The sequence below is a fragment of the Prionailurus bengalensis genome, chromosome C1 (genome assembly GCF_016509475.1).
Source record: "Prionailurus bengalensis isolate Pbe53 chromosome C1, Fcat_Pben_1.1_paternal_pri, whole genome shotgun sequence".
NCBI classification, from domain to species: Eukaryota; Metazoa; Chordata; class Mammalia; order Carnivora; family Felidae; genus Prionailurus; species Prionailurus bengalensis.
Genome location: NC_057345.1, coordinates 24,881,685 through 24,895,383, shown reverse-complemented (window position 1 = coordinate 24,895,383; position 13,699 = coordinate 24,881,685). Strand labels below are relative to the sequence as shown.

Genomic DNA, 13,699 nt, shown 5'->3' with positions numbered 1-13,699 from the left:
CAGAGCCAGATGCAGGACTTGATCTCATGACGCTGATCATGACCTGAGCTGAAATAAACAGTCTGACGATTAACCAACCGAGCCCCCCGGGCACCCCTCTTCTGGCCTCTTTAAACCCTTGGTGCCTCCAGGTCCAGAGGGTAGTGTTCTCTCTGATATTATTTTATTTTATTTTATTTTTAGGATTTTATTTTTCTAAATAATCTCTACCCCTAATGTGGGGCTCGAACCCATGACCCTGAGATCAAGAGGAGCAAGCATGGGGTTCCTGGGTGGCTCCGTTGGTTGAGCATCTGACTCTTGATTTCGGCTCAGGTCATGGTCTCACTGTGGGTTCGAGCCACATATCAGGCTCTATGCTGGCGGTGCAGGGCCTGCTTGGGATTCTCTCTCTGCCTCTCTGCCGCTTGCACACTCTCCTTCTCTCTCTCAAAAAAAAAGGAAAAAAAAAAGAGTAGCAAGCTCTACCCACTGAGCCAGGCAGGCCCCCTCCCTCTGTCTTTTAAATGTGTATCTCTTCTTTACCCTGGGCTCTCCTCAAGGGCCAGGCCCGATCTGGTTCATCAGTAGGCCTTCAGCACCCAGGCCCAGGCTGGCCTGGTACAGGCACTCAGGAAGCATTGAGCTGGGCTGGTGTCACCACTGCTGTGATAGGGACTTTGGGGATTAGACAGGCAGGACCAGGGTCTCCCAGCTGTATGGCAAGCCACTTAGAGCCTCAGGTTCCTCATCTATAAAATGGGTACGACAATCCTGACATCTCAGGGTTGTGAGGATTCAAAAGAAGCTTCTCTTATGTGTGTAATGTGCCAGCATGTGGAAACTGTTGGGTGAGTGGTGCACCCCTTCCCTGGTGTGATCTTGGGCCTGGGCTTAGCAACTGCCTCTGTGAGCAGCAAGCCCCCTCAGGCCCTCCAGGGAAGGAAAATGTGTGTCCTTTAGTGAACCCTGGGCCAGGATTCCTGCCCTGAGGGGCCCCCAGGGGTGAAGGGAGGAGGTAGCAGACTCCCTAATTCACTGGCTGTGTGACCCACGGCAGGTGCTCACACCTCTCTGAGCCTCAGCTTCCTGATCTGGAACGGGAGCTAGTAACATGTGCCAGCCTAAAACTCAGAATAACATGGACAAAAAGCCAAGTTCTTGGTAGGTGCTTGATTATTTGTGTACCCAAAGCCATCTCCTGCCCTTCTGATTCCTCTTGTGATTTGGGGTGTGTGTATCTAGGGAGATCCCTTAGACAGGGCCATGACCATTCTAGGCTGTGGGGAGGAGCCTTCCCATTCTAAGTGATTACCTGCGGGTCTGGGCTGGGCACCTGCAGTCTGGGTGAGGTGCTAGGACTCTGGGCAGCTCTGGACACTCAGGAGGGTCCAAGTCCTCATGATTAGCCAGCCCTTTAGGACATGCCTGTAGAGTCCTCCAAATGGAGACCAGTGCGGCCTGGGAGGACAGAGGCTTATCCTTCAATCCCCACCCAGATTCTCACTCATGCATTCATTCATACTTCCAATGCTGTATTTACAGAATGTTGCACAGAGCCTGGTACATAATAGGTGCTCATTAGATATATGTTAGGAGAACAATTTTATCCCACAAATTCAACAAACATTTATTGAGTGCTTACTGCACTTAGCCCTGTGCTAAGAGATGGTGGTATAGATAGTGCCCATAAATCATTGGTCCTGGGGCCCCTCCCAAGAGCGCCAGGGGGGGCTCTAAGTCTTCCCAACTCTTGCCACCCCCTACCCTGCTCCCACTCCAGGCATCAAGACTTTTCCCTGAATCTGGTAATGCCCAAGCACCCCGTGCATCATGGGGCCTGGGAAGGCTGCACCTCCACAGGCACGACTCTCCAAATCCTCCCTGCCTTTCACGCTCTCCTCCAACCACTTTCCCCCTCCCTCTGAAACCCTTAGACACAGCCATCACCCCCCTCCCAGTGCCCTACATCTACCCGGGGTTATACCTGGAGAGGCCAGCAGGTGGCGCTGAGACTCCCCCTCCCCCACCCCACCCCCACCTCCCGCTGCGCTAGACTGGACTCCAGACCCCACCAGGACCCTCTCCCTTCTCGCCTTTTCTCCCCATCAGGGACAGGAGAAAACTCTGTGGCCTCTAACTGACCCCTCTCCTTCCTGCTGGCTCCTGCGATGAGGCCTAAGGAGACTCCAGCTGCTCCTGCAGGCCCGGGTTGTCTTTTCCTGCCTGGTGGGTGAGGGGGGTCCCCAGGGGCCAAGCTGCAGCTGGTGGGGCGGCGCCAGGCGGGGTGGGGCAGAAGCAGCTGCTGGGGGGAGAGAGAGGAGAGAAGAGAGAAGAAAGGAGATAGAGGTGCTTTGGTTCCTTGGCTCCTGCCCCAAACAGGTGGAGGTCCCAACTGAAGCTCACCCCAGCACAAGGTATGTGGCTGAGGAAGCAGATGGGGCTGGGGGGTTTCAGTCTGCCAAGCAGAGCAAGTCTGGCGGTACTGATGGGCTGGCCAGTTCAGTTCGCTCTCAGTAAGAATCCCTGAGCCCCCTCCTATCCTAGTGACCCACAGAAACTTGAGGGTCAGCAAGGAGTCCTGGGATGGGCATTAGGAGAGGAAAGTTCCATTGCTCCTCCTGACCCACTGTGTGAATTTCGGGGAGCTCTTTCCATCTCTGGACCTCAGTTTGTCCATCTAAAATGGTGGGTGGAGGGAGATTTCGAAGACCTTCTGTGGGATAACTGCAAAGTGGCCCTTTTCAAAAAAGGATTAGCTCTTCCCCTGGAGCCTGGGGGAAGACCAGAAGGTCTTTAAGACCCAAAGGAATGCCCCCCAACGGTGGAATTTCGGAGTGGTGGAGAGAGACTCATTTGGAGATGTGGGACCCCCTCCTTGTGGAGGGGCCTAGGGTCTTGGTCTATGCCGCCCTCCTCAACCTTGTTTCTCTGATTGGGACTCAGGGTGGAGAGTGCCACAAGGTGGGGGGCTTCCCTCGAGGCCTGCTGTTCCAGAGGTCCCCTTGTTAGGGAGAGGGTCGCAGGTGCAGGGCAAAGGCAGCTCTCTGCCTCTTCAGGAAAAGAAAAGGGGTAGATTGGGCAGAAGAGAGCGGGAGGCATATGGGTGTCCCCAGGGTGGTGAGGAAGGAGCCATCCATGCCCTTTATTAACTGTGGTTACTTGCCAAGTCTCCAAAGCCCCCTGCACTTTAGAGTCATTAGCTCACTCACTGCTCACAGCACTCAGCCAGGCTAGAATGGTGGGGGAGGGGGCTGGAGCTACTTTTCCCTCACCCGCTCTTGGGAAGAGATTGTTCCAGATTGTTCTCTGGCTGGGGAGTAGCTAGCACAGGCAAGTTGTAGGATCTCAGGGATGGTAGGGTGGGTGAGTTCACTCCGGGTGGGGAGACAATCGAGTCAAGCACACGTGTGGGAGTCAGATCAGCCTGTGTTCAAATTCTGGCTCTGCTGTGAGTCCTGGGGCAAGTCAAGTGACCCCTCTGAGCTGCAGTCTCCTGTGCAAAACGGGGGCCGCAGAGCACTCCTTAAGGGGTTCAGTGAGAAGCAAGGGGCATCGCGCAAGTCAAGCCCTCGGCACAGTGTCTGGCACCTAGTAGGTGCGGGCTGTTACTCTCATGGAGATAAAAAATGGAGGTCCAAAGAAGGGGGAAAGACTGGCCGGCCGGGGTCACAGAGCTAGGTCTCCAGTGAGTCGGAGCACCCTCTTCTCCGCCACGGTGAAACGCTGAGCACCTACTGAATGCACCCCAGCGCCTACTAGGCACTCTAGGCCCCCCAGTCCCTGTTGTGACACTCCCCTCGGCTCACGTCTGTCCAGGCCTGCGAGGCCTCCGGTCTGGGGTGAGGGATGGGGACCCCTAGGCCGAGGGAGGGCGGGCCACGGCGGGGGGTGGGGGGCACCGATATGCGTCTCGGGGCGCGCGTCCTCCCTCTCCCTGGGGAAGGGCAGGGCAGGGGCCAGGTCGGGCCGTGTGCTGGGGGGGTGGGGGAGGGGGACAGGGGCTGCGCGCGGGCGAGCGGTGGGAGCCCCGCGCAGCCGGCGGGCCGGGAGGGGGCGGGCGTGGGGGCGCCCTCCGCCCTCACCCCGCCCCGCGCCTCTCCCCGCAGCGGGGGCGCCCCGCCCCCCGGGCGCCCGACGTGGACGCGGCCGCCGCCGCCGCCGCCGCCGCCGCGCGGGAGTCGCTGTCCGCGGAGCCGACATGCAGGCGGCGCGGGGCGGCGCGGGGCGGCCGGGCCGGGCGGGCCGCGGGCCGCAGCGCGAGCGCCAGCGGCCGCCGGGCGCCGGAGCCGCGTCCCCCTGCGCCGCCCCGGGCCGGCCGGCCGGACGAGCCGCCATGCGCCCCGGGCCGCCCCGCGCCGCGCTCCGCCTGTGGCTGGGCTGCGTCTGCCTCGCGCTGGTGCAGGCGGGTAAGGGGGCCCGGGTGGGGGGCTCGGCGCGGGGCGGGCGGGCGGGAGTCCTCGGGGCCCTTCCTGCCTCCCTGCCCCCGGCCTCTTCCCCACCTCTTGACCCCCAGGCCCGTCCTCCAGCCCCTGCCCCCCCCCCCGCCCACCACCCCGGCCCTGGGGTCTTTGGGGTCTAGGGTCTTGCGATTCCCCGGTCCCCTCATCCCATTGCCCTGACCCCAGGCCTTTGCCTCAGGTGCCTGAGCTGAGCTCCCTTCTCTGGCCCGGGGAGCAGCCGAGGACACCAGTCCCCCAACCTTGGGCCTCCCTCCCTGTCCCCAAAGCCCTGCAGGACAACTCTGCAGGTCGGAGCAGGATGGGGTCCCAGTTTGCGTGAGCATGTGTGAGGGGGATGGGGACTGGCACCCTAGGGCTCTGGGTGGGCAGGATGGACCCCTGAGCCTACTGCAGTCACTGACTGGCCTGCCCCGTGTGCCGGCCTCATCCTAACCCAGCCCAGGCTCTCCCCAGGCTCTGTATCTGTCCCTTTGGCTTCTGGCGCCTCGCTCATCTGTCCCTCTACCCATCTCTCTGTGGCTCAGTGCTTTCTCCCTCTCTCTCTCTCTGCTTCCTCTCTACGTCTGTCTCTGATAGCCCACTTGTCTGTTTTCTGGTTCTGTGTCTGCCGCCACCTGTCTGTGTCCCTCTGTCTCTATCTCCACTTTGGCTTTGTCGCCCCAGGCCCAGCCCCTTGGGCCTCAGGTCCACCCCTCTGTGGGGTGAAGGGTGCTGGTCAGGGCCAGGTGTCCCCCTTGCAGCACTTGCCCCTTGGGAGACAGAGAGGCTGTGTGACTCACGGCCCCTCTCCTAGAGAGGTTCTTCCTTCCCTGACCTCCACCATCCTGTCACTCTCCCTTCTTGACTGACCCCCTCTCACCCTTTTTCCATATCCAGAAGACTTGACCCACCCGTACTCTTGACTCTCCCGAGAGAACGTGCTCTGCGTGACCCCGTCTTCCCCTGCCACCTCCCTACCTGCCTCTCGAGGTTGGCAGAATGTGGAGAAGAGGCTCACCTAGATAGACCCCTCCCCGGGCTTCGTTCTGTCTGGATCCTGGGTCACTACAATACTGGGGGTTCCTCTTGTGATCCTCAGTCCCAACCCAGGGCTCACCCTGGCCTGGCTCTTCTCGACCTCTGGGTCTTTCTCCTTCCCTCAAGGTCACTTGACAATGTGGTATTATAGAAAGAGCACTGGACTGGGAGTCCTTTTGACTGCTTTTCATCAGACTAACTTTCAGCACCTGCAACCCTGGCCACCTATGCCTCCCCCCGCCCTACCAGTGCCGCCCCCCCCCCCAACCTCTTTCCACTCCTCCGTTAGATCTGGCCCTAGCCCAGGCCCGTCAGTTCTAACTTGGACTGCTGATCGGGCCAGTGTGACCAGTGGGGACTCCCATCCTGGACATGAGGAGCCGGGGGCCTCTCAGGCCTGGCTCTTCAACCACTGATGAACTGAGATGTGCCGGCCCCATGGAGGCCTTGCTTTCTTCCTTCCCCACTGTGTGGCCTTCCCCAGGTTTCCACTTATGAGACAGTGGGCCTGGGCCCCACAGCAGGGGGTGCTCAGGCTCAGGTGCCTCCCCACCCCCAGACAGCCCCTCGGCCCCAGTGAATGTCACTGTCAGGCACCTCAAGGCCAACTCTGCAGTGGTGAGCTGGGACGTCCTGGAGGATGAGGTTGTCATCGGATTTGCCATCTCTCAGCAGGTAACCCTTGAGGGTCTGGGAGGAAAGAACACATCAAGATAGTAGCAGGGGATGGGGGGGAGGGGGTGCAGAAATAGAAAGGAACAAGGAGCAAGAGGGACAGGCAGAAGAATTGCACATATGGCTTGGAATGGGGACCCCAGCAGGGAACGGATCAGTAAGGAGGGCTCAGGGGCCTTTGACTGGAATCTGGGAATCAAGAGCCTGGTTTTGATCTTAAACATAAGACCGAGGTTTGGGGCCCGGTTCAAGTTCTCACTGGGGAGACGGTCTTGGGCAACTTCTGTAACCTCTCAGCACCCAGTCTCCTTATCTGGAAACAGAGATAACGATAGCTCCCTGCGGAGGTGAGGGGATCGGGGAGGAAGCTTATGTGTGTAAAGGCTTTATTTATAAAAGCATGGTAGCTGGGTGAGCCCATGTCACCGCCAGAGAGGTGGGCAGAGTGGGGTTGGTGGCGGGGCACTGACAGCAGCGGGCCTGGCATTTTCCTTGGCAGAAGAAGGACGTGCGGATGCTGCGCTTCATCCAGGAGGTGAACACCACCACCCGCTCGTGCGCCCTCTGGGACCTGGAAGAGGACACCGAGTACATTGTGCACGTGCAGGCCATCTCCATTCAGGGCCAGAGCCCAGCCAGCGAGCCAGTGCTCTTCAAGACCCCTCGTGAGGCTGAGAAGATAGCGGCCAAGAACAAAGGCAGGCCCAGGGCACTGTTGGGGGGGAGTGCGGGGTGAGGCTTAAGGAAAGCGCCAACCCCGTTTCTTCCCCCACTGCCCACACCCTGCTGCCTAGTAAAGCAGTACCTGAGAGAGGAGGTCACCTTAGTCCCCAAACAATGAGGATATAGCCTCTCAGCTTTGGGTCAAGGCCCTGTTGCTGCTGCCCCAGGGAGCCATAGGCATGTTCTCAAATCTCTTTTTGTTAGATATCTGGGCACCTATAGAAATAAACACTTAAAGGGGCGCCTGGGTGGCTCAGTCGGTTAAGCAGCCGACTTCAGCTCAGGTCACAATCTCGCGGTCCGTGAGTTCGAGCCCCGCGTTGGGCTCTGGGCTGATGGCTCAGAGCCTGGAGCCTGCTTCCGATTCTGTGTCTCCCTCTCTCTCTGCCCCTCCCCCGTTCATGCTCTGTCTCTCTCTGTCTCAAAAATAAATAAACGTTAAAAAAAAAAATTAAAAAAAAAAAAAAAAAAGAAAGAAGCACTTAAGGTCTTGGGCCTGGTCCTAGAGGGGTGGCTGGGAATGAACGGAGCCTCAGACCTAGTGTCCCCCTCCCCACAGATGAAGTGACCATGAAGGAGATGGGGAGGAGCCAACAGCTGCGAACCGGCGAGGTGCTGATCATCGTGGTGGTCCTGTTCATGTGGGCTGGTGAGTCTGCCTCCAAGCTCTAATTCACTCGACTTCTGGGGAATGAAGACCCCTGGCCAGACCCCTTCTCTCACAGGAGCAAAGGGTGGGGGCTTGGAGGCAGCTGAGAGATAACATGAGAAGCCTCAAAGTCCTGCTCTGGGGGCCAGATCTGACCTCTCACAAAAAAAACTTAGTAGATTGAGAGCTGCCTTGGAGCACTTGGCCTTCCCTCCCTCAGGAGTAGTTCAGGCTCCTGGGGTGGACGCATCCACAGCCCCTTTGCCTTCTGGCCTTGGCTGCAGCATTCATGCCTCCTTCTGGGTTGCTGGGTCTCCAGTCCATCCATTAGAATGGCCATCTTGCATCTTGTTCCCACAATGCACTGCTTTTCCCTCTCTTTAGCTTTTCTTAGATGAGGTAGTTGGGCTCATGTCTCTCTCCCTTTTCCCAATTGTCTGTGAGCTACCTGAGGATAAAGAACAAACGTCATCTTTGTACTTAACCAGCATTTTCTGAACGGCCATCCCATTCCAGATAGTAGTACTATAGTCGTGACTAAGGAGAGCCCTGGGCTTGCAAGGAACCGGGTCTGGGAGGCCCATACTTAACTGTGATTCAGTGTGATGAGTGCCATCACATGAGGGCAGAGGAGAGGGAATTAATTCTGGGGCTAGGAGTAGAAATCGGGAAGAACGCAGAGAGGAGGAAACATGGGGATTGAGCTTTGAAGGATGAATAGGAGTTCACCAGGCAGCCAATACAAGGAACAGTGTTCTGATGACAGTGTGTAGAAGAAACAAATTGAGTTCAGTCTGGCTCAGTGCAGCTGTGACCCAAGAGAGAAGGTAGAAAGGGGACAGTAAAGGACGGTGAGGCTGTAAAGTAGGCTGGAGTCTGTTTTGAGGGACTTGAACACCATGCCAAATCTGCATTAGCATGGTGGTTGAGAGGACAGGCTGTATTGAGAAGTGTTTGGAAAAAATGTTCTGTAGGCACATCAAAAAACAGGTGCTTGTAGGGCACCTGGGTGGTTCAGTCAGTTAAGTGTCTGACTCTTGATTCCGGGTCAGGTCACCATCTCTCAGTTCATGAGATCAAGCCCTATGTTGGGCTCTGCGTGGACAGCTTGGAGCCTGCTTGGGATTTTCTCTCCTTCTCTCTTTGCCCCCTCCCCTGTTTGAGCTATCTCTCTCTCTCTCTCTCTCTCTCTCTCTCAAAATAAATAAGAACTTAAACAAAAAACAGGCACTTGTAGAAAAAGGACCAAAAAACACAAAAGATTTTACAAAAGAGGTTTATGGTGTGTTATTAGACTGGGCACAGACAGTATTTAGATAACCGTAACAATATAAACATGGTGAACTAACCCAAGATTGTGATGTGATTCTGTTAGGATTGTGGGGAAGGAAGCGGGGTATCTACCATGGTGGAAAGTCAAAAGATAGTATCTAAAACAGATCAAGAAATAGCACTATAAATAAAACACAGAGGTAAAAATGGAGAAGACACCTACCAGCACTGGAGTTGGCTGCCTTAATAGTATCTGACTTTCAAAAACTATGACGTTCACGTCTTATTCGTTTGCTAACAATGAACATCTAGCAGAGTGCAGGCCCTGGAGTGTGCATCCCGGCTCCGCCACCGCAGGACCTGGAGTAGGTGCCGAGGTGCTCTGCATCGGCGTCCTCACTGGTAACCTGGGGAGGGTAATTACAGGTACCCTCCCAGCGCTGTGAGGACGGTGGCATCGGCCGAGTCAGTGCATACTGCACGGGGCCTGGCACATGCTCAGCGAATGTTACGGTTTCTATTTCCCCTAAGGGGAAAAGGGAGCTGTCCGAGGTTGAATGCGGGGAAGGTGGGATCAGATGAGTGTCATAGGAAGATCAGCCCAGCGGCAGCAAAGGGGTTGGCTTAGTGGGGGACAGGTGCAGTGGTGCAGGGGAGAGGCCATCTGGAGCTCAATATCTAACAGGGGCCCAGCAGATGCCAGCGGGAATGAAGCGGGCAGGCGGGCCTCGAGCTCTGGCCTCTCACTGCTCTCTCTTGCCCCCCTCCCAGGCGTCATCGCCCTCTTCTGCCGCCAGTATGACATTATCAAGGACAACGAACCCAATAACAACAAGGAGAAGACCAAGAGTGCGTCGGAAACCAGCACACCAGAGCACCAGGGCGGAGGTCTTCTCCGCAGCAAGGTGAGAGGGAGTCTTGGACCTGGGTGGGCAGCCCCTGGGCTCAGCTCGGGTCCCAGCGTGGCTGCAGCTGGGTAGGGCCACGCCTGGCCGCTGCCTGTGTGACACACGGGACATAGCACATCGATTTTGGACCTTCTGTAGGGGCCAGCGGGGTTAAACAGATGCGGTGACCGGGGAGGGCAGAATTCTCGGTTGGTGTGGGACCACGCAAATAGGGGGTTCTAGGCCCATTTCTGCTCCTGCTGTGCTGTGTGACCTTGACCAGGCACTTCACCTCTTTGTACCTTCGTTTCCTCTTCTGCAAAACAGATATGAGAACCTTTTCAGTGCTCGCTCTGAGCAGCTCAGAAGAGACGGTGGAGAAGTGAGAGATGTCATGGTTCTGACGATGATTATCCAACAAACATCTGGCCCTCTCCACATCTCCTCCCTCCATCTCCTCACACCCCCTGGCTTACTGTCCTCTCTCTTGGCTTCTCTCTTTCTGCTGCGTTTTCCTGAAGCCTCTTTTTAACCCCCATCTCCAGAAGCACCTCAACAATGTCAGTGGCTGAGGCTGCGCTCAGAGGCAGGTCCGCAGGATGCGCGAGAAACGGCCGGCGGGATGGCCCTGCCGGGGGTGGACAGGGGGCCTGGGGCCGAGGGCCCAGCACCCAGTCTTGGCCACTAAGCGAGTGAGGCCGAAGGCTGGGTTTAAGAAGGCAGAGAGACGAGGCACGCGGGCAGGGCCACTCCTTTCCTTCCACGCGGGACGAGAGCCTGGCTTTTAGGCTGCAGCCCTTCCTTCTCGTGTCCTCTCTCTAGTTCCAACCTTGCAAGAAGTCTATTCAATTAGCCCTGGCTGCTTCTCTCATTTTTTTCCTCCCAGTTTCCAAACAAGCCCTCGGTGAACATCATCGAAGCATGACTGCCTGTCTGCAGGGAGAAGGATTTCATTTTTCTTCTCTGCTGTCCCCGGGTCCATGGGCACCCGGACGGGGAGGACTGCGGATGGGGGGAGGCACAGCCGGCCGCACCGTTGGCACTCTTCCCCATCCTAGTCTGCTGAAGGAAACCGAACTGTGAACCCAAAATCTGCAAAAAATAAACAAGCCACAAAACTAAAAGGCCTGGCCCCATTCTGGAAAAGGCAAAGCTGCATGAGACACAGCCTTCTTTCTGCCTCCTCGCCTCTTCTGGACTGGCTTCCTCTTTGAGACAATGCACAGAGCTCCCGGGAGATGACAAGCACCTAGACTGACTTCAGCTGTGTCTTTCAGACTGAGAGCCTTCAGGAAAGCCACAGGGCAGGAGCACGGCTGCCAGCAAGCCTTTCCTGGATCCAGCCATCAAGGACTTGCGGTGTGATGCACAACTTTGCGAGTGTGTAAGATGTTATGTTTTGTCTCTTTGGAAAATGTGACGGAAGGGCTTCACTCCAGAGGGCAGAGGAATTCCCCAAGCTGGTTGCCCGCAGCCTCTGTCTTCTTTGGCCCTTATTTTGACCCTTAACATAATTAGTCTGCAGTCTTAAGAAGACGAGGTAGGAAAGAGACCTGGACGGTACTGGCCCCATTTCTTTAGGAAGAGTCTTGGAATTGTGACAGTGTTGGCTTACATGACTGAAAAGGTGTGTCCGCATGGGACATCCTGGGGGCTGCTAAATCACCCGCTCTGGAATGGAAGCTGCTAGAAGGCAGGCCTGAGCCATTTACCACAGACAGAGCAGCCCTGGCCTCCGGGGTCTCCATATCTTGCCATCTCATCCAGGGTTCTGTGAAAGCTACCCAGGGTCCTCATGTCCTTCCCTAGAGCCTGAGTGGTGTGAGGTGACAGGTCTCTCTCTCCACTGCCCCTTTCTGGCAAACAAAACAAAACAAAACAAAAATGGTGCTTGACAAGGGAAGGCAGACTCTTCCCTAGGACTGCAAGTTACAGCCGCTGAATGCCTGCGTGGGAAGAGATGGGCCTCTGCGTCTTCCATTGGTGGCTAAGGACAGGCATGTGGGAGAACCACACCTAGCACAAGCCTGGCACACAGTAGGCGCTCAGTGAATACCTGCTGAACTGAATGGTAAGAGCAGTGGCCCCCAAGCCAGAGAGCTGAAAGCCATCACCCAAAGACCGGCCCCACCATCCGGTCTATAAGAGCTCTCGTGGCTAGGCCAGCCACTGCTCTGCTTCGCCCTGGTGTGGCAGCACAGGGAGGGAGGAGAGACAGGGTGAAAGGCAGATGTCAGCAATACTAAGGGCTTCCTCATGGGAGGGCATGAGGCTCCACTCATTGTCTTGTGACTTCCATCCCTGCTGAATGGGACTGCAAGGCCAAGGCTGCTTAGGGGAGAGGTCCTTACCTCTGATTCAGTTAGAGCAATAACCTCTTTTTAAATGTAAAATAAAAGACAAATGAAAAGGCACATCCTTGTCTTCTGGTAAATGCCCAAACGTTGCCCTCTTTTTCTGGCAATTGGCAGCAAGTCAGGATGTGTGGAGGAGGGAGTCGGTTCTCTCTCTCCATTTTGGCCTGCAGCTTCTTAGGGACATGCCTGCCAGCCAAGCTGGAGTTGGAAGGGAAATCTCGAACAGATGGGGGTGCACGTGTAGGAGGAGAAAATAGCTGCTCCATCATCCCATTACTGAGGCCCCCAAATCCAGGCTCGGGCTGCCTCATCGCCTAGGTATGCAGGCTGGTGCTCAGTTTTTAAAACAAAGGGTTTTCCCCTCTGGGCAGCGCTGGGTGTTTTCCCCTACCCGAAGGAATGTGGTTCTTGTTTCTCCCCAGGGTGAGGAGGGGAGCGGAGAGGAGCTGCGGAAGCGGCCTGCTGCAGCGCAGTATTCCCAGCTTGCTGTTTGGGGCTGTCCAAGGAACGTCATGATGAGCCCAAACAGCAGGCTGAAAGGTGGAGTAATGATGCCATTAGCCAATGAGCAAACTGGTAAATGGGACACCTCAGATACTTTTTGTCCAGAGCCAGCAAGAGCTTGGAGAGAAAATGTCAGGTGAGCAGGACTTAGGGTAGACGTTCTGGAAGGTTCCAAGAGGAGGAAGACAGGTCTTGAAGGCTGGGTGGGAAAGTGGAAATCTATTAGCACCCAGAACTCTAACCCCAACCTGAGAGACAGGTACCTGCCAAGCCCTGGGTCCTGTGTACCTGTCTGGTGCCTTGTGGAGAAGCCCCTAAGTCGGCATCAGGTAAATACAGATCGCTGTCGGTGGTCAGGAAGGCACTGCTAAGGGGAATTTAGCAGGGCCTGCAGTACATCGGCTGAGGGTCTGAGGGGGAGGGGAGAGGAGTGGACACTTCCGGTTTAGATAAATTTACCCCATTCTCTTTAGTTACCTCCCTAAAAACCCCACGTTCTACGACTGAGCTTTTCTCAGACCAGCCGTCATTGCACAGTAAACCTACAGCTATGACTTGGGCTGGGGTCCCCTCTTCACCACACTTAGATCCGCAGATTCCTCACAGTTTGGGACGGATGTAAGCAAGTTCTTGGAGACGGAGACCTGACCCGCAGGCCACGCAGGGCCTGTGGGAGAATGTTGGACAATGCTGGACGGAGGGCAGAGAACCTGCCTTGTCACCACGTGACCTCTCAGGCCAGTTACTTCTCTGGGGGGTGGTTTCCTTATGTGTCAAAAACAAAAAGGGTAAGAACAGGAAGAGGGAAGCCCCAGGGCCTAGGAGAGGAAGGACCATGAGTGTTTCTGTGGGGCAGGAGTCCTTTGCTCTTTCTGATCCTGTCCCTTCAACCCAGGCTTTTCAGGGTGGCCGCCTCTAGAATCCATGGTAAGCTAATTCAGCCCTTTTACAAAAATATGTAATATTGCACCACCCCAGTCACGTGATGTTTCAGACTGCTGTTATTTCTCACCCTCTTTAAACCTATTTGACAGTTTTTGGATTTCGCTTTTAAGTGGCCTCCAAGAACGAATTGCTTCCATAAATGGGACACGGCCCCGGCCCCGCTCCAGCCGCACCAAGCTCCATCAGTACAATGTTCCCAAACCCTCAAAGTGTCATTGGAAGCTAAGT

General features: G+C 56.2%; 1 protein-coding gene across 2 annotated transcripts; it reads left to right on the top strand.

Annotated features, from left to right (window-relative positions):
• Nucleotides 1-4,299: 4,299 nt before the first annotated feature.
• FNDC5 (fibronectin type III domain containing 5) lies at nt 4,300-12,079 on the top strand. 2 transcript variants are annotated; one of them, XM_043578642.1, is made up of 6 exons: nt 4,300-4,388; nt 6,019-6,134; nt 6,634-6,832; nt 7,417-7,506; nt 9,550-9,683; nt 10,552-12,079. In XM_043578642.1, the coding sequence occupies exons 1-6, from the start codon at nt 4,316-4,318 to the stop codon at nt 10,588-10,590; spliced, it is 651 nt and encodes a 216-aa protein (XP_043434577.1). In that variant the 5' UTR covers nt 4,300-4,315; the 3' UTR covers nt 10,591-12,079. The 2 variants fall into 2 exon arrangements, with proteins under 2 accessions (XP_043434577.1, XP_043434578.1); XM_043578643.1 differs by having other exon boundaries at nt 9,993-12,079.
• The last annotated feature ends 1,620 nt before the right edge of the window (nt 12,080-13,699 follow it).